Consider the following 11748-nt stretch of genomic DNA (forward strand, 5'->3'; position numbering starts at 1 on the left):
CTGAATATGGAAAAACTCCAAGGAAGATTCTAGGGTGAGTTAAGGAAATGGCATGCTCCTTCTTGGCTTTGTGTCTCTGATAATCTGTCTGGTGTTCCCCGTGTCTTTTTCTGTTGTAAATCTACTGGCTATTCATGCTGTGCATGTTCCTGTGGACAGTCCAGGTTTTAGCATTTAATCACTTATAGTAGTCTTCAGACACATCTAAATATAATGCAATTACAAGTGCCAAAATAAAATTTCCTAGGTACTTCAGAAGTTAACCTTATTAATAGCAAAGTCTCAAAGACTTTGTCTAAACTATTCCAGTTATTTGAATGTACTTATATATTTAAGTCTCCAGATATTCTTTAAACAAGGATAACTGAAAAAAAAAAGATTCAAAATGATGTACACAGAACAGAATATACTGAGGTTAATGTTTAAATTCATAATTGCTCTAAATGCTGCATTTCAGGATCACACGCGAGTGTAACTCAGAAATTATACCCAGACTTTTGTCTTCATTTCATATTTGGAGGATTTCAGAATGTGCTACCTGAAAACATGGTGATCAGACAACATTTTGAGCACAAGAATGAATATGAAGATGGCCTCTGGTCTTCCCCTGATGTTCATACAACCTAGAAAGGACTTTCTGACAATTTCCTGAAACATGTCAGAAGCACCACATGTCCCTCCATAGAGGAAAGAGCAGCTTCATATCTGAAGACTGATGAAGGCACACACGGAGGACATGAGCAAAAGCTCTATTTGTATTCCCCTGCTTGACTCATGCTGATTTTATTTTTTTCCCATGCTCTATAATGTTCCACTTTTCATCAACTTGGTAAAAAATCTCAGGTCTAAGCACTGTTGAAGGATTCCCTTCCTCAGGAAGGCTCTGGAGTTGTGAAAGATTGTGCTAGGTAAGTCTTCGTGCTTTTCTCTTCTTAAGTTCTGTTATGTTGTGGAGTCCCCAACAGGAACCTAAGATGGATGAAATGAGAAAGTAGTTTTTCCTCTGCATTCACTGTGTTTCTTCTAAAACTTTTATTTGTCAGCCAAATGATTATGCTTTTCTGTAAAAAAAAAAAAGTGCTCTCATCTTCAGAAACCTCTTCTATTAGAGACACCATAAAGCTGCTTATTCTCTCTTCTAAGGGTATCTTGGAGGTTTGTTAATTGGATGCATTTGACCCTATAAGCTCATATGGTCTTATATTATTAAGGGTGTGCCCTTGTTGGAGTAAGTGTGTCCTTGTTGGGGGATGTGTGTGGGAGAACTTGGTGGTGTTGTATACTCAAGCCATGCCTAGTGTTTCAGAGCACGTTTTTTTCCCTGTGGGATCAAGATGTAGCTCCTTCTCCACTTTCAGATCCTTCTAAAGTACCGTATCTACCTGTATGCCTCATTGTCCTGCAGTGATGATAATAGACTATAAACCTCTGAACCTGTGAGTCACGCCCTATTAAATGTTTTCCTTCATTAGAGTTGCTGTGGTTATGGTGTCTCTTCACAGAAATAAAAACTTTAAAACTCTAAGACAGGACATATCCAAAAATAATTACAGAGTCCACAGGGAATAAAAAAAAACAATAATCAGTTTTAAAATTAAGTAGCCGATTTCAAGCCAGCCTGTTCTACAGAGTGAGTTCCAGGATAGGCTCCAAAACTACACAAAGAAAACTTGTCCCGAAAAATCAAAATACAATTAAGTAACTGAATCACATGGCTTCCCAATTGTTTGTGTTTCAGTCAGGTTCTAGGCTACTTTCACAGTCAAATATTTATTCACTGGATGATAGAAAATTAAATGCCACTTAAGATGACCTTTCCCTGAAGATAATGAAAACATTTGTGGAAATGCTAAAAGAGAATCACAGGCATTATGTAATTCATCCTAAAAAAGGAAAAAAGAAGACAATTCAAAGCACAAGTGAATCAACTAGGCCAGGCCCCTTATCTGGGTCTGCAGAAAAAAAATGCTTCTAGTCCATTATCAAAAAAATCTAAGTTGCACTGACAGTGACTTTCTCATACTTTTCTTCCAAAAGATAAAACTTTACATCAGATTTTAATGTTATTGAGCTGTGACCTTTTACATAGACAGTTTTGAAATTCTTTGAGAATTTAATACATGTATACAGTGACTTTGTTCATATTTGCCTTTATTCCTTTTCAATGGTTCCTGATGCACTCTCTTAATTCCAACATTCCTAACCCCATGCCTGTTTTTGTTTTAAATAACCTACCTAGGGTGACACTGCATGCCCATATGCTCATGTGTAAGAGCCATTACTAAGTTTGCTCAAACCACCTGGTATTCACACCCTAAATTAAACTGACATTTCCTCCTCAAAAAACCATCAACTGTCACCAGTTTCTCAGTAATGCGTGGGGGCCTGTGAGTGCCTTTCTCTTCCGTGCCTTATTGTTGACTGCCTTGATTTTGGAGTTCATGAGTATAGTAGTCCTTTACTGTTTTATTTCAAGCTTTCTAATACCAGCATTTCAGAGATAATCAAATTTGACATTAAAATACAAATAAGTGTTGACAAGAAATCTGAAGAAACTATTAATGTTCTTAATTTGACTGATTATATTCCCACATTTATGAGCTATAATTAAAATAATCAAGGCAGTACTATATCATAATCTGACTGTTGCTTTGTATACTTGAAAAGGTTTGAGATAATTTCTTATATGATAATTTCTAAAACATACAACCAGAAACTGAATGTAACAAAAGACCACTGGAAACTGAACTGAGCCTACATCTACATCTTGATATTCCAGATAACCATGATTTCATTTGTTGTTTGAAAGCTGATCAGCCTGATATCTGGGACATGATTTTGAGTTTTCCCCAGTTCCTCTTTTACAGATTATCAGAGAGATTTACATTATTATTGTGATTATTCCTAGTACTTGAATTGGCATTTTGGAGACAATTCATTTTGGCGGGATACCTTGCTCAGCCTAGATATAGTGGAATGGGCCTCAGTCCTGCCTCAAACTGATGTGTCAGACTTTTTGTCTCCACTTGGGAAGCCTTACACTTTCTGAGGAGTTTATGGAGGCTGGGGTGAAAGGAAGGTGGGGAGAGCAGGAAGAGGTGAGGGAGTGGGAACTGGGATATTATTGTAAAATAAGAAAAGATTGTTCTAAAAATAAATTTAATAAAAAATAAAAAAGAAAGTAGGTGATGTATCTAGTTGGAGGAAACATCATAGGGAACATACTTGAATGGATATATGTTGTCATTAACCATATCCTACCCATCTCTTCTCCTGCATGACTATGAATTATAACCTCTGAAATTGTGATAAAATAAACATTACCACCCTTTAAAAATATCATATACAGTGTGGGTTTGATTTCTCAAAGAAGGATACCCATTGTACTACTTCCTATACTTCCATGATGACATGGAATGACAATCATTAAAGCATTAACAAATAGAGGCTTTCCTCACATATTGTCTATCTCCATCCATCCATCCATCCATCCATCCGGGTTTTATTCTCCATATTTTCCCACCCAAAAGATTGGTAATTCATATCTTCTCCATCACTTGCTTAAATTTAGCATTCCTTAAGTCTCTGACTCTGTGACACTAGAAATATTGTGGAAAGGGTCTTGGATAAAAAAAAATGTAAGTTGTACTGAAAACAAAATACCAACATCAAACAACTTTACAAACACATTCTCTTAGCTTGTTTCTTTATATGACAAATGTAATATAGAAATAATGAATTCAAAGAGTTGGTATATTCAGTTTTTATTGCTTCTCTGAAACGAAGTTCAAAAAACTTTTTCTGACTAAATACATTTTGTAAAGAGATAAAATCTGTAGAGTTTTCTAAATGGAAATGGAAAGATGTGAACAAAGCCAGAAAATAGACTTATCATAAATCAGAAGGTTTATGGAAGAATCAAGATCATATGTGAAACTGCAGTATCCATTAAAATTCCATAGGACAAAATTCACTACACTTGTATATAATTAGAATGCAATTCTCTCTTTAGAATAAAGGTGATAGAATATGCCACTTATGTAACTCTCTGTTTGGAATGCAGGTGATAGAAGATGCCACTTAGGTTCAACTTTTTATACAGAGAAAAGGAAAACACATGCTAGAACTTGCTTTTGAACCTTAACATGGCCTGCAAAGAGACTGTCTTGGTCAGGGAGTAATCTGTCTCTCAACTGCTTGAAGTACAAAAGACTTTCAAAATATCAATGAAACATCCTGTCAAAGCTTGACACATGACATTGTAGACTATGAGAACATGTGGGATCAATCTGACTTCTATAAAAGTTGGAAGGAAGGTCATATACTTACTTAAACCTTCATGACAGGAGAACGCGATGGAGCGCAGCTCGGGCGGGCGCCGGCGCTGGAGCCCGAACACCGGGTGGAGCGGGAGCCGAAGCAGGAGCCGCAGCCTCAGCCCGCGCCAGGCCGGGGCAGGGGCCCGCAGGGCCGGGCTGCTTGCAGCGGCGGCGCCCGAGCCCCCCAGCGGCTGAGCCGTGACCTCCAGCCCCGCACGCGGTTACCGGGACCCAGCGCGCGGCGACCGCTCCATCCCGGGCCCCCTAAGATCTGCTTGCTGCAACCGCACACCTGAAGACAGAGAGCGACCCAGCTTCGGGGCGGTAGCCCTCCCTGCTTCTCCGGTACACAGGATCCCCCAAACCTAGGACAGCGAGAGCAGACCCTCTTGCTAACGAGAAGCCGCGGGCACCCCAAAGCCCCGGGACCTGGGCAACCGAGCCCCTAGCGACGCCCTCCGCGTCCCGGCTTATGGTGGTGGTGGTGCCCTGAGCCCCTCTCGGGCCAGGCTGACGAAGACCGACAGGGCGCCCAGACCCCCTGCCGCGGCGTCCCCGCGGCCCCAGCCCAGGGAGAAGATGAGCGCGGGCTGCCCAGAGCCTGAACCGCTCCACTCCCTGCCTTGCTGCGGGCCGGGGGCCGCCCCTGTACCAGGTGCAGGTGTGCCCCTCCTCACAGAAGACATGCAAGCACGGACACTGCGCACACTGACTGCCAGCGACCTTACCAAGCACTACGAGCTTGTCCGGGAGCTGGGTAAAGGGACCTACGGGAAGGTTGACCTGGTGGCTTACAAGGGCACAGGCACCAAAATGGCGCTGAGATTTGTGAATAAGAGCAAGACAAAGCTGAAGAACTTCCTGCGTGAAGTGAGCATCACCAACAGCCTGTCATCCAGCCCCTTCATCATCAAGGTCTTCGACGTGGTCTTCGAGACTGAGGAATGCTATGTCTTTGCCCAGGAGTGCGCGCCTGCTGGAGACCTGTTTGACATCATCCCTCCCCAGGTGGGCCTCCCCGAGGACACGGTGAAGCGCTGTGTGCAGCAGCTGGGGCTGGCGCTGGACTTCATGCACAGCAGACAGCTAGTGCACCGCGACATCAAACCCGAGAACGTGTTGCTGTGTGACCGTGAGTGCCGCCGTGTGAAGCTGGCGGACTTCGGCATGACGCGGCGCGTGGGCTGCCGTGTGAAGCGTGGGAGCGGCACTATACCCTACACAGCGCCCGAGGTGTGCCAGGCGGGCCGTGCCGATGGCTTCGCGGTGGACACAGGCGTGGATGTGTGGGCGTTCGGAGTGCTTATCTTCTGTGTGCTCACCGGCAACTTCCCGTGGGAGGCTGCGTCGGGCGCCGATGCCTTCTTCGAGGAGTTCCTGCGCTGGCAGCGGGGCCGCCTGCCGGGGCTGCCTTCGCAGTGGCGCCGCTTCACCGAGCCTGCACTGCGCATGTTCCAGCGGCTGCTGGCTCTGGAGCCCGAGCGTCGCGGGCCGGCCAAGGAGGTCTTCAGCTTCCTCAAACAAGAGCTCACATCTGAGCTTCGGCGGCGGCCTTCGCACCGTGCACGCAAACCTCCTGGGGACCGCCTGCCCGGGCCCCTGCGCCTCGAGGCTCCTGCACCGCTCAAGCGCACCGTGCTCACCGAGAGTGGCAGCGGTTCACGGTCCTCGCCGCCCAGCGTGGTGCCCGTTCCGGTGCCCGTGCCCGTGCCCGTGCCTGAGGCTGGTCTGGCTCCTTCCGCTCCCTCGGGCAAGACCGATGGCCGTGCAGACAAGAGCAAAGGGCAGGTGGTGCTGGCCACGGCCATCGAAATCTGCGTCTGAGCTGCTAGGAGCAGAGCAGTCGCTGCGGGGAAGCCGCGTATGCTCCAACCCGTACTGAGGACAGGGAGCAGCCACAGCGCGGTGGGAGGGAGTAGTGTAGACTAGGAGGCCCAGACACCCGGGTCGGTGGTGGGCTGGTGACATAGTTAGCGGATGACCATGTGTGTGGCCAGCCTCAGCCCAGAGGAGCCGAGGCCCCTGACAAAGGCTGGGAGCTTGTGGGCCAGACTGAGCTCTGGAACCTGGACACTTCTGGCGCTTCACACCCCTTGGCAGATCACCCTACAATCTTCCATCCAAACCCATCTGGGCACAGAAAGGGGCCTTTGGTGTTGGGCAGAGATGAGCACGAGACCCTTAGAAACTGGCTGGGAACAGGCACTGGGTTGACAACAGTGGTGCCCAGGAGGTCAGAGGGAGAGGCCAAGCCCCCTAAAGGTAGCAAAAGTTGTGTGCAGGAACAGACCCGAATATTAGAGATGCCCCCTCACCTCTTCCTGGTGATGGGTACTTAGATCCCAGAAGGGAGAGCCATTACCGCAGCCATGAGGCCATTGGGAACAGAGTTCCAGTAGGTACCCCTCCTGAGGGTATAGGGGAACAGATGGCAGGAGAACGGGAGGCTTGGCACTCCTGTGTCTCTAGGGTAAGGGGGTGCATTCACAGCCCAGCTGCTCCTTCCCTGGGCACTCAGCAAGCAGGGAAACAGTTGCGCTAGTTATTCCTGGGGTTTGTCAATCACGTGTGTGAGCCTCACGGTTCTAGGGCAGTACCCTTGCAGGGGAGGAGCGCATCCGTGGATGGGACAGGAAGTCGTTGAAGTCAGAGTGAGTGTGATGTGTGTCTGGTGACTTTGAGGGTCCGGACACCTCACCAGGCAGCTGCCAAGAGCCAGGCCTGTGTTTTACCACACTCCTCAGGGAATCCCAGGAGACACCTGCTGTTGGCTCAGGTTCTTCGGCAGCAAAACAGGATTTCACCTTGTCCCTGCTCTCCTTTGGGACTCCTACTCAATGTGGAGGCTTAAGGAACCCCTGTAATAACCTCAGCACAGGGAGGCTGTGCCTTCCGCCTGGCACCACCCAACTGGCCAGCCTGGGTTGCCTCTCTTAGGGTCCCTCCAAAAGTTCTGGGTCATTCTAAGAGGTTCCATAGTGGGACTGGCTGGCTAGCTGCAAGGGGCACCAACCACCCCTCAGCCTGGAGCCCCCACCTCTCTACATAACCCCTTGCTCCCACCACAAAGGGCTATAGGTCTCCCTGCCCTGCCTGAGTCCAGTTTACAAACTGTGGTTGCTCCAGGGCCTGGTCCCACTTTCCTGGGGTGCCACCACTTCCCTAGTGGACACAGGGCCCACATGCCAGGTAAGTAGCAAACCCCTCCTCCTGCCGAGAGCCGAATCTCAGAAGGCCCCCATCACTGCCCTGGCCCACTTGGGGCCACCAGGCCCTCCTTCCCAGCCGCTACTTCTCCTCTTGCCTTAGGCCTCTCCACCCTGATCTGCAATAACAAGCAAGCGAGATTCCACAGTAGACATCCCGCGTCCCATGTGCACCCTCTCTCTGTGGAGATCCTGTGTGGGAGGCCTCTCCCTTGTAGTATCTGGTAGTCCTCAGAAGAGACATTAGGTATGTAGCCCAGCCCTATCCTTCAAAGGCAGCAACCAGCCTGACCCTGAACCGGACTCAGGCTGGGTCAGGCTCCGCTCTTGCTGCCACCACTGGTACTGTCTCTGTCTGTTGGGTTGGGACCCTTTGCCCCTTAGGAAAGGTGTTGGTTACAGATGTTTACCTCAGTTTGTCACTGTTGAAGAAACAAAATAATAATAATAATAGCAAAAAAATAACATCGTAGACATGGAGACTTAGAAGACAAAACCCACAGGAGAAACCTCCCCCTTTGCAGTTTTTCTGTGAAGGTATGGTTTGTTCATGTACGCACACGTATGTGTGTGTCCCTGTCTCACCCCAGGGCAGGCCAGATCATCCATTGACACCTGTCCCAGCCTGTGTGTCCCTCACACTGCCCCTGTCCTTTGGTGCTTCCCAGGGGCCCCTTGAACTGGCTTGTGGGGTGTAGGGGAGCTTCCTGGATAGGAAGTGGGGCCTTCAGTTAGCTAGAGGTCTCCCACCAGATCCTGTGAGTAGAGGGCCCCAGGCTGTGTGATGCTCCCTGAGCCCACAACACAGTGCTGGTGGTTGGCATCTGTCCAAGTCTGGGGCAGGGCCTGGGTTGAACCCAAGCCCTTGAGCCTCACGCTCCTGTCTTGCCTCCCCTACCCCATGTCTTTGTAAATACTCTGGCATCCTTTGGCCCTGGGGAGGTTTTTAAATGTGTTATTTACATCTCTAAATATGACAATTGCTATAAAATAAAAATTTAGAAAGATAAAAAAATAAACCTTCATGACAAAAAGGATACATAATCTAATGAAATATTCATGAAATCATTTCTGATGGACTGGCTCAAAGGAAGCACTAGGATGTTTGGTTATCACAAACACAGCTCTCACAAATATCATAGACTGGAAGATGATGAATGATAGGTTTTGCTGAAAAAACTATGTATGAGAGAAGCAGTGCTTTATGGCCGAGTCACTCACCATGCTGGAGCTGTGCTTACAGAGGAGGTGAACAATAAAGTTTGCTTCACTAGGAACTTCAGCACTGGTGTGCAGCTTAAGTGCCTTTGCAGAGCTCCATGGTAGACTGTGATCTTGTGGAACCAACTAATATTTTAAGGAAAGGATGAAATATTATGTAAAAACTTCCTTTTTGACATAAATATTTTCTGTTATTTTTGAGATTATAATTACATTATTTCCTCTTCTCTTTAATCTTTGCAAAACCTCCCTACACTCTCCCTTGCTGTTTCTCATGTATGGCCTCTCTTTTCCTTCATTGTTGTTACGTGCATATACATGTATACATGTAGTTTTACAGTCCTAAATGTAAGCTTTCTGGACTCATTATTTGATATGGGATTACAACAGGTGTGCTCTTCCCTGGGTGGAAGTATTTCCTTAAGTCTCAGAAAGTTCTAAGGAAAGAGTTAGGAAGTTCATAAGACTCAGCATTTAAATTATGGCTGGGAAAGCTGGAACTTAAAAGAATAATAAGGCCCTTCTGCTCCCAAGCTTACATAGGTTTTAAGTTAGAACTGAAGAAATGAGAACCTCCGTCTCAGTCAGTTGCAAACAAGTCATGCAGACATGTTCATGGTTCTAGTTTTTTGAGTCCCCCATTCTAATGGGAGCCTTTGTGATACTACACATTTGTTATTCATATTCCTGTAAGTAATCCCGTACCTATACTCCTGTATTAATCTCAAGAAACTCATTAATTTGAGGAAATAGGAATTACACAGTCTTCCCTGGATGTCAGATAAAGAAAGGGGGAACTGATAAGTAAAACAAATGGCTGTCTTCAAGTTTCCTTTTTATTTTCTGTACTAAGACAAAAGCTTAGGAGGCTTTTTCTTCCACCAGCAGGCTGTCTCCTCCAGCTGTCCGGTTCAGGACAGATAGGTTAACGGTCAGTTCTGAACATGGTCACCTGAAGCTGCAGGTGATTACAGCTCATGTGAGTGAGCAATGGCTGGGTCATGCCTTAAGACAGCATGTCACAGCAGTCCTCCTCACTCTCAGGCAGGACATTCAGGACCCATTTCCATGACGTTTCCCCTGTCTAGGGGAATGGTTGGTCTACAGGTCCCAATTAGGAATGAACATTCATGGACATTTCAACATTTTGAAATTATGAGGTTGTGCATTTGCTGCTATGCACTCCATAAATAAGAGCCTCTGACCAAGCCTGACAGCTGAAGACATCTATCCATAGAATCAGAAATATTTACGAAGCAGTTACTCTTGTCACACAAAGTAACAACATTAACGTCATCTTAAAGGACTCTATGCCTCATCCAGCCATGCTCTTTTGACCATGGACGCAGTGCCAGGTACTAATTCCTACCTAGAGTGCAGGCCTCACCAGATCAGCAGAAAGTTAAATACACAATAACTCTCAAGTCACCATTGCACCAGTGATTTTCTCATATTGTGTAATCCCCATTTAAATGATATTTTATTATGCCAAAATAAAAAGTTTTAATTTCATATGATCCTATTTGTTGATTGTTTTTGTCTCATTTACTGAATAGACAAGAGTCCTACTCAGAAAACCCTTTCCTATGCTCAAAACTTGGAAGATTTTCTCTACTGTATTCTTTGGCATTTTTAGGGAATCACGTCTCATTTTGACATCCATGACACATTTGGTGCAGTTTGTGTATGGTAGAAGTTCAAGAGCAGAGTTTCATTTTCTACATGCTGAAAACAATTTCTCATAATCGGCATATCTGAGATAGTGTCTCAAATGCCAACAAACATATGGAATACAAATATGTGTGTAAAGTTACCCCAGTTACACACAAGTACATGCTGCTTACCAAATGGACCACTTTGAGATACCCAAGCATGTAGTAATACAAGGTCAAATTCTGACCATGGTAACAATCTGCATAAGAATAAATTTCAACAGGACTTACAGCCTGACACAAATACTCTAGATTGTGTTGTCATTTTCTTGAGTCCCAAGACCCATTTCTCACAACGTATAATAATATTTGGAGTGCCCATAATTTCAGCTTTGAGTGTCTCTTTAATGATTACATTTTTTACCAAATCTAAATTTTTCTAAATGCTGCATAGGAAGTGAGGAAAAAAGAACACATATGCTATGATCATTGTAAAATAAAATATCTCAGTTACTGTGGATGCTATAATAATAGCTGTGGCTGAAAATTTAACATAGACGTACCAGCTGTATCACTCCTGGATGTGCATACTTTCCAGGGGAGTTCACTATACTGAATCACATATATGTGTGTGTGTGAGTTTGAGTGTAATTCTTATCATTGCACTTCCTATAACAAATGATTCAGGGAATAAGATTAGATAAACACCAATATATGCATGGATAAAGAAAACATTATATGCATAAATCATGCAAGATAATCAATCAACAAATAAAATTATAGAAAAAAATTACATAATTCTCAAGAAAGTTGTTGCAATCATGTATAACAAGTCAAAGACATAGACAACTCTCCAAAATACAAATAACACATATCTTTTTTCATAAATGGAATCTAGAAAAAATAGGAAAGAATGAAAAATTTTGCAGAACTGTGAGGGCAAATATTTTAGATGGAGGGAGTACAACAGGGAAACGAGCAGGTGCACACAAATAAACTTTATGGAATAAAGTTAAACAATAATTAGAAAAATAAAAATTAAATGATTTTATATGAAAGTGAATACATTCGGATTTTGTTTGTATCTCCCACAATAAGATCTCATGCCATAACATGGCCCATGGTATCCAGAACTCCCTGTGTAGCCCACACTGTTCTAAAACTCATGTCTCCCAAGGGCTTGGATAAAGTAGATTTACAATTTGTGACATAAATTTTTATATAAATACTAAAAGGAAAGTGAATAAGAAGCCATTAATCAATTTTTTAAACTTAATAAATTGAAAATAAACATGACAAGAAGCAAGAGAAAGATACATATCTAAATAACACTGATAAATCTCTAGGCAC

The 11748-nt window shown here is 44.7% G+C and overlaps 1 protein-coding gene across 1 annotated transcript; it reads left to right on the forward strand.

Moving 5' to 3' along the window:
• Positions 1–4898: 4898 nt before the first annotated feature.
• LOC130863260 (serine/threonine-protein kinase SBK1-like) lies at positions 4899–6143 on the forward strand. The gene has a single exon (XM_057753187.1). The coding sequence runs from the start codon at positions 4899–4901 to the stop codon at positions 6141–6143; it is 1245 nt and encodes a 414-aa protein (XP_057609170.1).
• Positions 6144–11748: the final 5605 nt, after the last annotated feature.

The sequence above is a fragment of the Chionomys nivalis genome, chromosome 20 (assembly GCF_950005125.1).
Source record: "Chionomys nivalis chromosome 20, mChiNiv1.1, whole genome shotgun sequence".
Taxonomy (NCBI): Eukaryota; Metazoa; Chordata; class Mammalia; order Rodentia; family Cricetidae; genus Chionomys; species Chionomys nivalis.

What these genes read in the sequence shown, in the direction of transcription:
- LOC130863260 (XM_057753187.1), top strand. Translation starts at nt 4,899, where the DNA reads ATGAGCGCGGGCTGCCCAGAGCCTGAACCGCTCCACTCCCTGCCTTGC.